We start from the raw sequence: 13,018 nt of genomic DNA on the forward strand, positions 1-13,018 counted from the left end.
AATACTTGAGTAAAGTACAGATACACAAAAAAACTACTTAAGTACAGTAACGAATTACATTTACTTCGTTACTGTCCACCACTGGTTTCTGATGAAATGATGTTTTTTCCACTTCCGGATTATGGCCCCAGCAGTGCTCAATGGAATATTCAGAAGTTTCAAAATCATTTTATAACCAATGCCATCGATACGTTACATTAAGGTTGCGAAGGTCTTGAGAGAGCTCTTTGCTTCTAGCCATTATGAGATGACACCTTTGTAATGAGACACCCTTTTATATCCCATCATTTGGGGCCGAACCAGCTGATGAACCAATCACGCTCTCTAAAATCTCAAAACTCCAGACTTTTGATAACACCTGGAATAACTAAATCCACCAAAGGGGGTCAAGCTTTCTCATACATAGCACCTAAACTGTGGAATAGCCTTCCCAATACTACTTGAGGGTCAGACACACTCTCCCAATTTAAATCTAGCTTAAAGACACATCTTTTCAGCCAAGCATTCACTTAATGCATAATATGCTACAGTAACCACCGGGAGACTGCATTTATTAGATATTATTTACTAGAATAATCTTGCTTGTTCTAGAATAACACCATGCACTGTGCTGTGTTTTACCTTTTTACCAGTGTTTTTCAGTGTTTCTTATTTTCTCCTGTAAAGCTTTGGATCAATGCACATTGTGAAAGTGCTATTTGCATTGGAACTGAACTGAACTGAACTGTGAAAGTTAATTTCCATTAACAAGGGGCAAGATATCTTTCTAATTACTGATAGATTTCAGCTGGTGTCTTGACTATCCATGCCTCTTTGCACCTCCCATTCTTCATGTGTTAAATACATTTTCCCTGTCTCCTTCCATTGTATTATACATAACTTAATTTGTTTATTTGTATGTATTGATTATTTGGATTGTAACCAAATTCTGGTGAATTTCATTTCAACAGCACCTTGAGAAAAATGGTGACGTGTTGAATACTTATTTTACCCACTGTATTTCTGAGCCGTTAGTGTGACTATGTTGCTGATCAACATTCAAGAAAAAACATTCACAAAAGACTTTAAAGCCTTCACGGCCATGTGACAGAAAAACAAACAAACCTATTCAAATGAAGGCAATCAAATACAATATTCACATACTGAAGAACAAAAAATCTGTCATGACTCATGCCTCTTTTAAGTAACTGAATCCTGGGACATTTGTTTCAAATGCCTAGGGCTGACAACCATAAGTGTATGACAATGTTATTCATAAAAACACTTCAACAGCCTACACTGAGTGTATTGAACCCTAATATTTTATTTTTGTAAAATTAAAACTAGTTAATGTACATTTAATACTAAATAGAATTGAATGATCGCTCCAGACCATCCTTACGAAAGTATGACTTACAGAAGGTAAACTTAACTGAGAAGGTTTGGGGAAACACGTACTAAGGATAAGGTACAGCTGTCATGATTGTGCCGCATCATGTCATGTTTCTCTTGGTTTAGTGGCAGGATCATGACAGAACCTCATGTTTAATGTGGAGAGAGGCAATTATTGTTGTTATGGCCTTCCATACTCTCTCTCCGGTCTCGTCTCTGTTCCCATCGTCTCGTACCTCGGTTTTGATTAATGCCCTACACCTGTTCCCCTCTTGATTTGCTCCCTTATTTAATGCCCTTGTGTCTTCTGTCTTGTGCTGGTTCATTGTGGTTGTGTGGTGAGTTCACATGTCTTGTAAGTTTAGTTAAGTCTAGTGTAGTTTTGATGTTCATGTTTATAGTTTATTTTAGTCTTGTTAAAGTGTAGGTAGTTTTAGTCCTGTCTTGTTATTGTACCCATATCATGTTTTGTTATGTTACCCCCACGTGGGTCTTTGTGTTATTATTTATTAAATATATGTTAACCTCTGACCCGCTGTCTGCACCTGGGTCCTCTGTCCGTGTCTCACCCCACGTTCATGACAACAGCTTAAGGTATAACTTAAGAACGAAGTAGCGTTAAGAAGGTTTCGGAAAATGCAGCCCAGAGCATTAATTTATGGAAATTTAGTTAAGAATTTATTTTCATAATTTTGAAAGTGGTTTGGTGAGCAATAGCTTATACATAATTCAGTGTAATTCCATTTTCAAAATGTATATTTCATCAATGGAAGAATGTTAAATATATTTTCACGTATACATAAATAGTTTTTGTATAAGTTTAAAGCGTTTAGTCAAAGTTATATGCGATAGAAATTCTTTGTTGTGGGTTTGAATTCACTTTGTCAATATTGTCTTGACTTGACATTGACATTCATTAATAATGCATCGCCTTTTGACATGGTTCCAAAATACCTGTGTCTCTGCAATGTATGATTGACAAGCTTTTACAAGTCAAAGCACAGAGCGATCCCATGAGCTATTTGACGCTATTTCATTTTTTTCACAACCATTTTTTATTACAAATCACCAATGCAATGCAGTTTGTAACGGCAACAGAAAGCACAACAAATAAAAATACAACAAATTTCAGTCAAATAAAAATAGCATGACAGGAAAAAAAGCTTAAAAACTTAAATGTGTCATCATATAATTTAGTAGCCTATTAAGAAGTGAAATAAAAGATTTTGAGATTCTCTTGTTCATCACAAGCTTTTAAGGGCACAAAGGACTGTGACAGAGTACATTTGGCAGAGATTCAATGAAAGTACAATGACCTTACGTCAATGTTGTTTTAAATAGACTATAATAGAAAGCGAACACACCTTGTTATATCTGCAGCTATTGTGATGCTTATTGTTTTTACTGTGTCAAGACAATAATAAAACCAGTTTCACTGCCAACCAAACATGTTGTCCTTTTGGTTACTATGATTTCTGAGAACAAATTTAAATTAGCTTTGAATTAGTCTGTGAATTATCTGTACTAAAATATTAAGTGATTTAGTTTTTAAATAAAACATAGTTTTTGTCTTTTATTTTATTTGGGCTTTTATTGTTGCAGTCCTACAGAAACCCATTTATGTCACAAAACAAAATGCTAATGTTTTAATAAAGTTGCATTTGTAAATGCATGATCTAATAATAAGAAAGTTGTTTACTATTTATTAACGTACTGACATATTTATTGTTGTTTTTTGTTGGATCAACTTGTTAAATAGTTGCCTTAAATTTATACAACTTAGAAATATAAGAAAACTCAATTCATTTCTCGTTGAGTTGACTAAACTCGTAACAACAAATGTTACTTATGCTTTAAAGTTTTTGAATTTTAAATATGACTTCATAATAAACACTTAAAGTATTGTTTATTATTAATTGATGGAAGGTAAAATTAACTAATGTTAACAAATACAACCTTATTGTAAAGTAAACAAGATTAGGTGCATGTCAACATGTCAAGAGTGAGTAGTTTAAACAAAATCTTGTGAGTCAACAAGTCTTCCGTTGAAATTTAGTTTTTAATGTTGTAAATGTTTTTCGTTTTCAGTAATCTACAGAATCTTTGGAAAAAAAGGTATTTTTGTCATTGTTTAGGTGTGCCTAAGGTAAGTCAGGCACCAATGAGAGATTGAAGAGAGGTGTGGAGATGTCAGGATATATAAGATCAAGAGCTCACAATGAGGTCAAAGAGATGAAGATGTTGGGGAAACTGACATTGGTCTTTGTGCTTAACCTCCTTACCAAAGGTAACTGCATTCATATTTATATAAAGTCTAATTTATTTACTTACCCTTATAAAATGTATTATTAAACATAAAGAAGTTTATTAATTTCTAAAAGCACATTAAGAGGGCTACAGCTCTCAATTAAGCACAGAAAATGAAGAAACTGATATGATCAAACCAATATCATATACTCATTTGTAATATACAAGATTAAAGAATATTTCGATTGTCATGAGAATTTGAGATTGAGCATGAAAATTGCAGCAATAATGGACTATTTATAGGTATTTGTTAGGTAAATGCTCCTTTTTGTTTCATGAACTAACAATTATTTGCAGAAAATGAATGTGAAATAAAAATGTAAGAAACTCAAAATAACAAAAAAGATGCTCTGTATTTGTTCAGACCTCAAATATTGCAAAGAAAACAAGTTCATATTCACTTTTAAGCAACACAACAGTAATATTTACAAAAAGTTCAGAATATTTTTTATGTGATGACCTGTGGCCTATATTACGAAGTTGGTCTGGATTTTTATCCAGGTAAGTTTGCGTTTAGTTTGAGCATACTCCGAGTTTTCGGGCTCAAGAAGGTTGGTTTGGAGCGGGTTTCGTCACCATGGTAGCTAAGGCTACACGGCTACCCTGCACAGTATTTCTCGCTCCAAATGAAGTGATAAGATGTTAAGGGGAAAATATTTAGCTGCTAAGTGTTTATTTGTATTGTATATTTACAGTTATTGATTATAATTCAAAACACATTCATATAATTATTATATGAGTTGATAATTATTATGAATTCATTAATATTAAACATAGCAATTAATATAACTATATTCATATTAAAACAAACTTCAATATATAAAGCATTTTAAAGTAATAAAGCATACACATTATCTTTTGATCTTATTGTTAACCTATATGACTTATTTCAATTTAGTTTATTCTGCATTGATATAGTCAGTAGCTGCCTTCTCAAAGTATCACTGCAGCAGTGTTTATACCTGCCTTGTAAATGTGTTTCAATTAATTTTTCATATTTATCTCTTCATCTTCACCCAAAGAGTGAATTGTGCTGATACTCGTGAGAAGTCTGTCACGGTTATGGACAGAACCCAAGCGCAGGCAGACGTGAGAGAAAACAAAACTTTATTTAAACAAAAGACCCACGATGGGGAAAACATGAACAAAAACCAAGACACATGAAAACTAAAACTTCCCACCAGGGGGACAAAACAAACAAAGTTCTTTGAATAATAATGCAACAAAATCCACAAACTTGGAACAGGAATAATCCAACAAGGTGCCGTTACAACAGGGATGATAATGACAATGAACCGACAAGGGACAGAGGAAAACTGGGACTAGATAAAGGGAAACACTAACAAGGACTGATGACACAGGGAGAGGTGCGGCAGGTGACATGAATAAAACACTAAAGGAAAGCTAACAGGAGGATTGCACGAGGCAGGTGAGGGGAATGAAACACTAAGGGAAAGATGGACCAGGGCCAGCGACAAGACTAACACTAATGGGACGCTAACAGGGAAACAAGGGGCGGGGCTAAAGGACGCGACACCGGAGAGAGAGCATGGCGTGACAAACCAAAACAATGCTCTTTCTCCACACAAAACACATGGGACTGACATGATCCTGCCACAAGACTCGAAAACCAGGATCATGACAAAGTCAATCAAACTGATGATGCTTTCAATGTTCCGTGTGATTGGCTGTTTGCCGCAAGTATCACACTTTCAGGTGCACAAACTCTGGATCAAACCGGAGTTGAAAAAGAACGTTTGTGCTACAGCAGAACCTGATCTTCTCGCTTTGTGATACAGGCCACTGGTTTTGTATCACAGTTTTCATGTTTCTTGTCATGCTGTCAGTCTTTCTCATAATTGCTGTTGAATGACTTTATGTCCCTCCTGAGGTTTGATTTTGTTGAAATTCAATAGACACTGGACTGGTATTAAAATGTGGACTTGGCTCTTGTTTGTTTCCATGGCTGTATACGGCTCTAACCTTAACAAAACATTAAGTTAAGAAACAAAACCTGTTTGAAAAAAAAGTATGGAATTTCATGAACCAGCTTCTATCACATTATTGAACAGTTTCGAATTTATTATTTAAAAGAAGTCATCCATTTTTACATTTTTTATTTAGCTTTGCAATGAAAGAACCAATATGTTGTTACAATTATATCTTTGTCATAAAGCCCATTTCAAACATTTAAGCATATGCCTTCAAGTCAAATTTTTTAAAGACACATTTCAGTAAAGTGACTGGTTAGTTATGGTGCGTCGGCTTGAATAGTCTGATGAAAATATATTTTTTAACAGGTTTTTAAGACAGAATGGTAACAGAAAGCGTAAATTAAATGTGCATGATTAATCTGATAAATATTTTTTGTTAAATCTGAAAACTACTGACATCTCATCTTGTTTCTTTTGTTTTCAGGGTGTGACTGCCAACCTGATGGTAAATTATTCTCATCTCTTAACGACTACATTTGTAGCACATACCATTGTTCTGTGAGTGTCAGTCTAAGAGTCCTTTACTTTTCTCCAAGTGTGTGGCAGGGCTACACACAACACTAAAATAGTGGGGGGACAGGAGGCTCCAAACGGTGCTTGGCCATGGCAGGTCAGCCTTCATGACAATGATGGCCATTTCTGTGGTGCATCACTCATCAATGATGATTGGGTTCTGACAGCAGCTCACTGTTTTCCTGGGTAACTAAAATAATTATCGCAATTTCAGTTACCAAAACTAGGCTTAAAAATCTTCATTAAAACTTTTAATGATAATTGTTTTTTCTTCCTTTCAGGGCCCCTGATCCTTCCAATTTTACAGTGTTTCTGGGAAGACACAGTCAGGAACTCGCCAATCCAAATGAGGTGTCCAGAGGCATAGCTCGAATCATATCACATCCAGAGTACAACCCATTAACCTATGACAATGACATGGCTCTTCTTCAACTCTCCTCACCTGTGACCTTCACTGCAAACATCACACCAGCTTGTCTGGCCGCAGCGGGAAGCACATTTAACACTGGCTTGGAAATGTGGGTCTCAGGTTGGGGGGCTGTAAATTCTGGTGGTAAGAAGAAACTTAGTTATATTTATACATGCAATGCATCGTCTGGATATGAAAAAAATTGACTTGAGTTTTGAGTCGTTGTTTAGTTTTGATCATGTTCGTTCTTCAACCTCTCCCAGAGCCTCTTCCTTCACCTCAAAACCTGCAGGATGTAAATGTGCCTATAGTTGGAAACAGAAAGTGTGGCTGCCTTTATAGAAACCAAAACATAACAGACAACATGATGTGTGCTGGACTGTTGGAGGGAGGAAAAGATTCATGCCAGGTATCAAAATGTTCATTAAACTTACCTAATTTAATATTCTACCTATAAATACATAAAGAGGATTTTACCATTAAAACGTTTACTTGTCAGACACAAGATATCCAAAACAGACTGTTGTTAATTCTCTGTCACTGTATAGGGGGATTCTGGAGGTCCAATTGTCATCCGAAACGGCCCTATTTGGGTCCAGGCCGGTGTTGTGAGTTTTGGTAACGGTTGTGCCTGGCCTGACTACCCTGGGGTGTATTCCAGAATTTCTCAATATCAGGAATGGATCAGTGGTTATACAGAGGCAGAAAGAACGGGTTTTGTCAGATATAATTCCATCGAAGATGAAATTGACATGAATGTAACCTGTCCACGTATGTTAACTGCTATTCACACAATCCTCTCATATGTATATATTTTTTTGCACCATATACTAATTGAATCCCTCCATTTCACTCTCTACCTTAATTTGGTTCCTTTTATTGTCTAATCAGAAGCCCTATCTGACAGCTCCCTCTCATACCCTCATAGGTTTGTTTGGTCTAAATTTAGGCAGTAAGACAAACATCAGAGTTATTTTCTCTGCAACTGTAATTGTCCAGGCTACTGTTAGAAAATCAGATTTTTATCCAAAGTGACATATGATTAATTCCGGGCAATTCAGAAATGTTATGTTCTTGGTGTTGTAAGTGCTAGTCTAGGTGATGTTTACCTTAATTCTATTGATTTATGGCTCACTAATAAATTAATACTAATATTGAGAATGATCATCACCCACACACCATCTAACATGTTTTTTCGGTCAAAGTGGGGACTGAATTCTTTAAATGTTTTAAGTATTATATGCTGTATACTCTCACATATATTTAGGTTTTATATATAAGTTCATTAATTTTTTTATATACTTATATGTGAAACTTATATAATTTCAAATATATTGTACTTCTTTATATTAAGCTATTATGTTTCGTAAACACAAACTCCTACAAAAACCTTTCTGCATTAAAACTTTGTTATCAAGACAATGTTTAGTATGTTTATAATGCTGTTTTCTAATGCAATGTAGAAAAACCTCATACACACACACGAACAATAACTCAAGCTGTCTTTTCTCCTCAGAAAACCTGTGTGAAAATAACCTTGGGAAATGGCCAATGATGGCTAGTCTGCGCTTTTTTGGTACCCATGCGTGCATGGGAACACTGATCGCTCCAAACTATGTCATAACTTCTGCTAGCTGCTTTAACGGGTAATCAAAGGTTCTGTAAAATCAGTGACTCAATCACAGATAAGTGTACTGACATCCATCTCATCCTTCAGAGCCATGATGCCATTTCATTGGTCAGTGGTGGTCGGTTTAGCCAGGGATTGCGACCGGGAGATGACTTTCCCAGTACAAAATATTGTTTTCAACGAAGGTCCAGAAAACATCGTGGCACTTGTGGAACTGATGCAAGAACCACTATTATCAAACGACATCAATGTGGTGTCGTTCAACATGTTTAATCATGATTTTATGCCCGGAACTCAATGTTCTGTAGTGGGGTGGAACACCGGAAATGGCATATGTGAGTGTTTGTTTGTGCTTGTAACTGAATTATATTAATAACCACATATATCTTTTTTATTACACATAAATTATCATTAGATGAGTCGGTGACATGATCTATTTTTAATTCAAGTTTCTGTTATTATTGCCTCAGCCCCAGGTCTTGAGGATTTCCAGACAAACATTGTACCCTGTGGCCCCTATATCGACTCTGACTTGTATATCTGCACAGAGCCTGTGGACGCACAGCAAGTATGTGTATTATCATTGTTTAAATTCAGCTGTCACTTTTGAATTTGGTGACATTGAACGCAATTAGATTTACAATTGGACACGAGTGTGTGGACTTTTGTTCTGAAAATTTGCTGAATATTATTGTCACCTATACACATTTGTAACTCACGTTTGTCTCACTCACAGGATGATGAAGGCAGTCCTCTGATGTGTCAACTGGGTGACATGTGGGTTCAGGCTGGTATTTTGTCCGTGGACTACAGTACTCACCCAGATATGTACCCACAATATGGCCCAAGAATGCAAGTCTTCAGGAAGACATCTCAATTCAACAACTTCATTTATGAGACTGCCTACAATGGTCCATCTATTATGGATGGAGTGGAGTCCTTCTCCCCTCTCTCTCTTACATGCATCCTGCTGCTCTCTCTGCCAGCCCTCATACAGGCTTTTTATCAAGGCTGAACTCCCTGTCACTTTAGCACTGAATAAAGCACTGACAAAGGCAGCATGTAAAGCCAGATAATTAATCACAGAATGTTCGAGAGCCCTTTACTTAAAATGTTGATCTTTCATTAAAGATTTTGAGATTTGTTTTCTGTAATCTGTAATTGTTTTAAATAAATGAAAGTATTGAAGTAATTAAAATTAAATCACAACACTGTTTGTACTCCAAATAAAACAAATTACTAAAATGTGTCTTGTTTTTCTTAAAAATACTTTCATTCGATCCATTTACATGTCTCATTTAGCAGAGTGATCTGTATAACCACAATCCCAATATATCACAAATCTAATTCTCAAAATACATTTGTGATTATGAATAAGATAGCAGGTTTTGTGAAAACTCTGAGTACATTAACCCTGAAATGAGGGAAACTCTAGGTTCTCCGTTTCAAAATGCGAGGAATGGGGTAACTCAAGCCCGTTTCTAAAAGAGAGGTAACTTATACTCAGATTCAGTAGCTATAGTAACTTACTCTGTAAACCTAACCTGGTCGGGAGCAGGTTTTCTTTGGTATACCCAGAGTTTATTTCAATCTCCTCCCCCTTTTTAATTGCAAGTGCGGTGTACCTCATTCCTTCATCAATACAGTCATTCATGGCACACATTTTGATCCCACAGAGTCGATGTCAGTGACTTTTTCAATGTCAAAGTCTGCTTTATTGTCAATTTTCCCACGTGTACAGTACATACATATAGAGGATTGAAATTGCGTTACTCTCAGACCCATGGTGCATACAAATAACTAACACAGAATAAAGATATATATATATATAACAGTTGTAATAGTTGTATTTGACATATATATAATCTGTATTTATATATATATAAAATACAGATAAATACAGATTATATATATATGTCAAATACAACTATTGCAAGCAGGGATATTGAAAACATACTATACATACTATAGATATCAAATATTCTGTGTAAACTGTATAAAACAATATTGAAATGTAAATTTGGGAGTAAAAATTAAGAGGTGGAAATTCTTGATGGTTTGAAATTTTGTTGAAATGTTGTTGTTTTTACATCTCGCTACATGGCTTTAAATGCTTTTGAGAAGTATGTGGGATTTAATTACTTTATAGACACCATCATTAAAGATGGTGTTATTTAAATACAAAGTTGATTTAAAGTAGCAATGGTATTTAGTTATTTACCCAACACCGAATACGACATACGACTGCCAAACCAGTTTTTAGTATGAAATGAGTTTGACCCTTCCAGCCCGCCATACAGTCACCGGAAGTCGCAAATGTGTTGCCAGGACAACACTGATCATCAACTCCGCCACATTTAGCATCACGCTAACTGGAGTAAACATTTACTTAAATTTGCTGAGATAACTAAAATTCCCGTGAGTTGTATTGGGAATGCTGGGACGTTATAATGGTAAGTTTTTATTAGCCTCATTATTGACAAGATTAGTTTGTATCACTGCCATGACGGCTTTCAGATAGATGCTCATTCTGATTCTGGGCGTCCCGTTTGATGTATATAAAAATAGTTATGGTTTTACATCGTGGTTTCGATTTGTTAACAATACCGTTAACGATTTGTTTACAATAGTTTTATTTTGTTGGCTAATGCAGAACTAAATACCTTTTAGATTTTCGTGAGTATTAAACACGTTGATGTTTTCATTCTACCGCACTCTCTATATAATGTCCTCTGTTAGGCTGTTCCTGCGTGGGCTCTCTCCCTCCCTCTGCCTGCCATCATCATGATCTCAGTGGGGATCTACATGATTTTCCTTGCGGGTGTGTTGTGGTGTCATCACTGTCTCAAGGTAGAACTCGCTATCAGATCATGATGAGCCAGTCTCTTCTTTTTTATTTCCTTTCTAAGTTTTCACTTTGGACCCCGGTTCTCTTTCCTCACAGGCCAAGTGTAATCCTCAGTGTTCAGATTGTTGTGCGAGTTTCTCTCCTTGTGAGTACTGTTTAGTGTGTGCCCAGTCATGTGACTGTCGTCCACCCTCTCTGCGCTCCTGTCTTGACTCCTCCTGCCCTTCCCCTAATGTAAGTGACGCACTGGCTATTATTCCCAGTTGTAGAGATGAACTTCATTCATACAATTAGACAGCAAACATCCCTATAAATATGAATGTTTATGACATGTATTATAATATGATTTTATGATTTTCTTCTTTATTGCAGTGTGCAATGTGGGATTGTGCCTGTACCTGTCAACCTCCAGAGTGTGACTCCATCAACTGCTTCTGCTTTGAGATCAAGTTTAAGTAAAAGGATAAAGGGACCGTGGATGGGCCTCCTCACATTAAAGACACCTTAAAATCTGCTCAAGTCACAATTAGCTATGACACAAGACATTTTTAAGTGTTTTATAATGATTGGATTCTTTGGTACATTCTTACATCCTTCTGTAAAACTATCATCCTTTAGCATTAACATTTCAAACGTTTGAAAAGGTTTTAGCCAAAATAGTTATTTGGTAGAGAAAAAGAAGAGCTTTGCTGTGTGAGACCTATAAAACACAATATCTACAACCAGCGTGGAGTGTGGTTTTATCCAGTGACATACTTTTAAACAATTAAGTATACTGCTTGCACATCATTCAGTATACATTTCGACAAAACAGTTTAACATATTTTTGATGTCGTTGCATTACTTTTCATAGTATTTAGCAGTAATACTTAACGGGCAAGTTCACCCCAAAATGTTATCTGCCATTTTTTTCATGAAAGTTGATGTAAAAAGGTCTACTTTTATTTTGGGTTAAAGGCGGGATGTCTGATTTCTCTTGAAGTTCAAATCACCAAAACAAACACACCCCTACCCCCATCTTTCGCATTCGTCATAGCTCGGCTCGACTAATGTCCGTACTGTGCACCTGCTGATTGGCTACAAGGTTGTTTTGGTACTCAGCCCGACTTTGTCTAAACAAGCGGAATTTGGAAGTCGCACACCCCGCCTTTAACTTTCCTTTAATTCTGCTTTATGCATTCTTTGGTATAATTTGATAGATGGTAAATTTGTAATGATGATTTTCCAGTGACATGAAACACTATACAAGTGCAATTAAAATGTTGTCCAGTGATTTACTAATTGTTTACAAGGCATCTTGGTTATAAAATATGAAAGGCATGTATATATTTTTCTTTTTGTAAAATATGATACAGTTTTGTGGCCAGATTTTGATATACTTAGATCCAGAATATATTACTATGACTTTTGGATGTCCCTTTTCTTGTCAGAAAGCAGCTGCAATCCTTAACTGTAATTTGTTTTATGTATTACATTTTCAAAATGTATTTTTATAAGTGTACTTTTTTCTAAGAATTAAAGATTTTTTACAAGGTGTTGTGTCCACTAGAGTTATTGGCCACCAAGCATTAATGTTAGAATTTTAAAGAATTCACTTTGACATTTGCATTGTCTTGGATTTATCTGGGGTGGGCATAATTTATTTACATTTAAATTTAGGCATTTGGCAGACGCCTTTATCCAAAGCGACTTACATTGCATTATCTTATACATTTTACATAGGTATCTGCAATCCCCTGGGATCGAACCCACAACCTTGCAATGCTCTTACCACTGAGCCACAGGAAAGATATTTGATCTTTGAAGTTTCTATTTTTTCTATGGTTTCCTATTGGCTCTGATAATCTAGAGAATATATTTCAAAGATTAAAGGTCATGACATAATGTCACAGTAGATCCATTTCCTGATGACAGAAGAATTCAGATTATTACTTTTCATCTATTGG

The 13,018-nt window shown here is 35.7% G+C and overlaps 1 protein-coding gene and 1 long non-coding RNA gene across 2 annotated transcripts; both read left to right on the plus strand.

The window, feature by feature from the left end:
• Nucleotides 1–3,506: 3,506 nt before the first annotated feature.
• LOC306893832 (prostasin-like) lies at nucleotides 3,507–9,473 on the plus strand. Its single transcript, XM_079455895.1, has 10 exons — nucleotides 3,507–3,658; nucleotides 6,097–6,117; nucleotides 6,209–6,371; nucleotides 6,467–6,738; nucleotides 6,858–7,003; nucleotides 7,143–7,365; nucleotides 8,111–8,240; nucleotides 8,312–8,559; nucleotides 8,695–8,792; nucleotides 8,961–9,473. The coding sequence occupies exons 1-10, from the start codon at nucleotides 3,559–3,561 to the stop codon at nucleotides 9,237–9,239; spliced, it is 1,680 nt and encodes a 559-aa protein (XP_079312021.1). The 5' UTR covers nucleotides 3,507–3,558; the 3' UTR covers nucleotides 9,240–9,473.
• A 1,045-nt stretch (nucleotides 9,474–10,518) lies between these two features.
• LOC306893840 lies at nucleotides 10,519–12,606 on the plus strand. Its single transcript, XR_013786631.1, has 4 exons — nucleotides 10,519–10,677; nucleotides 10,964–11,074; nucleotides 11,169–11,306; nucleotides 11,445–12,606. It is a non-coding gene; the product is annotated as an uncharacterized lncRNA (long non-coding RNA).
• Nucleotides 12,607–13,018: the final 412 nt, after the last annotated feature.

Source organism: Barbatula barbatula (assembly GCF_947034865.1).
Source record: "Barbatula barbatula genome assembly, chromosome: 5".
Classification (NCBI taxonomy): Eukaryota; Metazoa; Chordata; class Actinopteri; order Cypriniformes; family Nemacheilidae; genus Barbatula; species Barbatula barbatula.

Bases quoted from the DNA above. Each gene is read 5' to 3' on its own strand.
- LOC306893832 (XM_079455895.1), top strand. From the start codon at position 3,559: ATGTCAGGATATATAAGATCAAGAGCTCACAATGAGGTCAAAGAGATG. The intron at 3,659-6,096 runs GTAACTGCATTC...TTTTGTTTTCAG, and splicing joins GCTTAACCTCCTTACCAAAG to GGTGTGACTGCCAACCTGAT. The intron at 8,241-8,311 runs GTAATCAAAGGT...CTCATCCTTCAG, and splicing joins TCTGCTAGCTGCTTTAACGG to AGCCATGATGCCATTTCATT.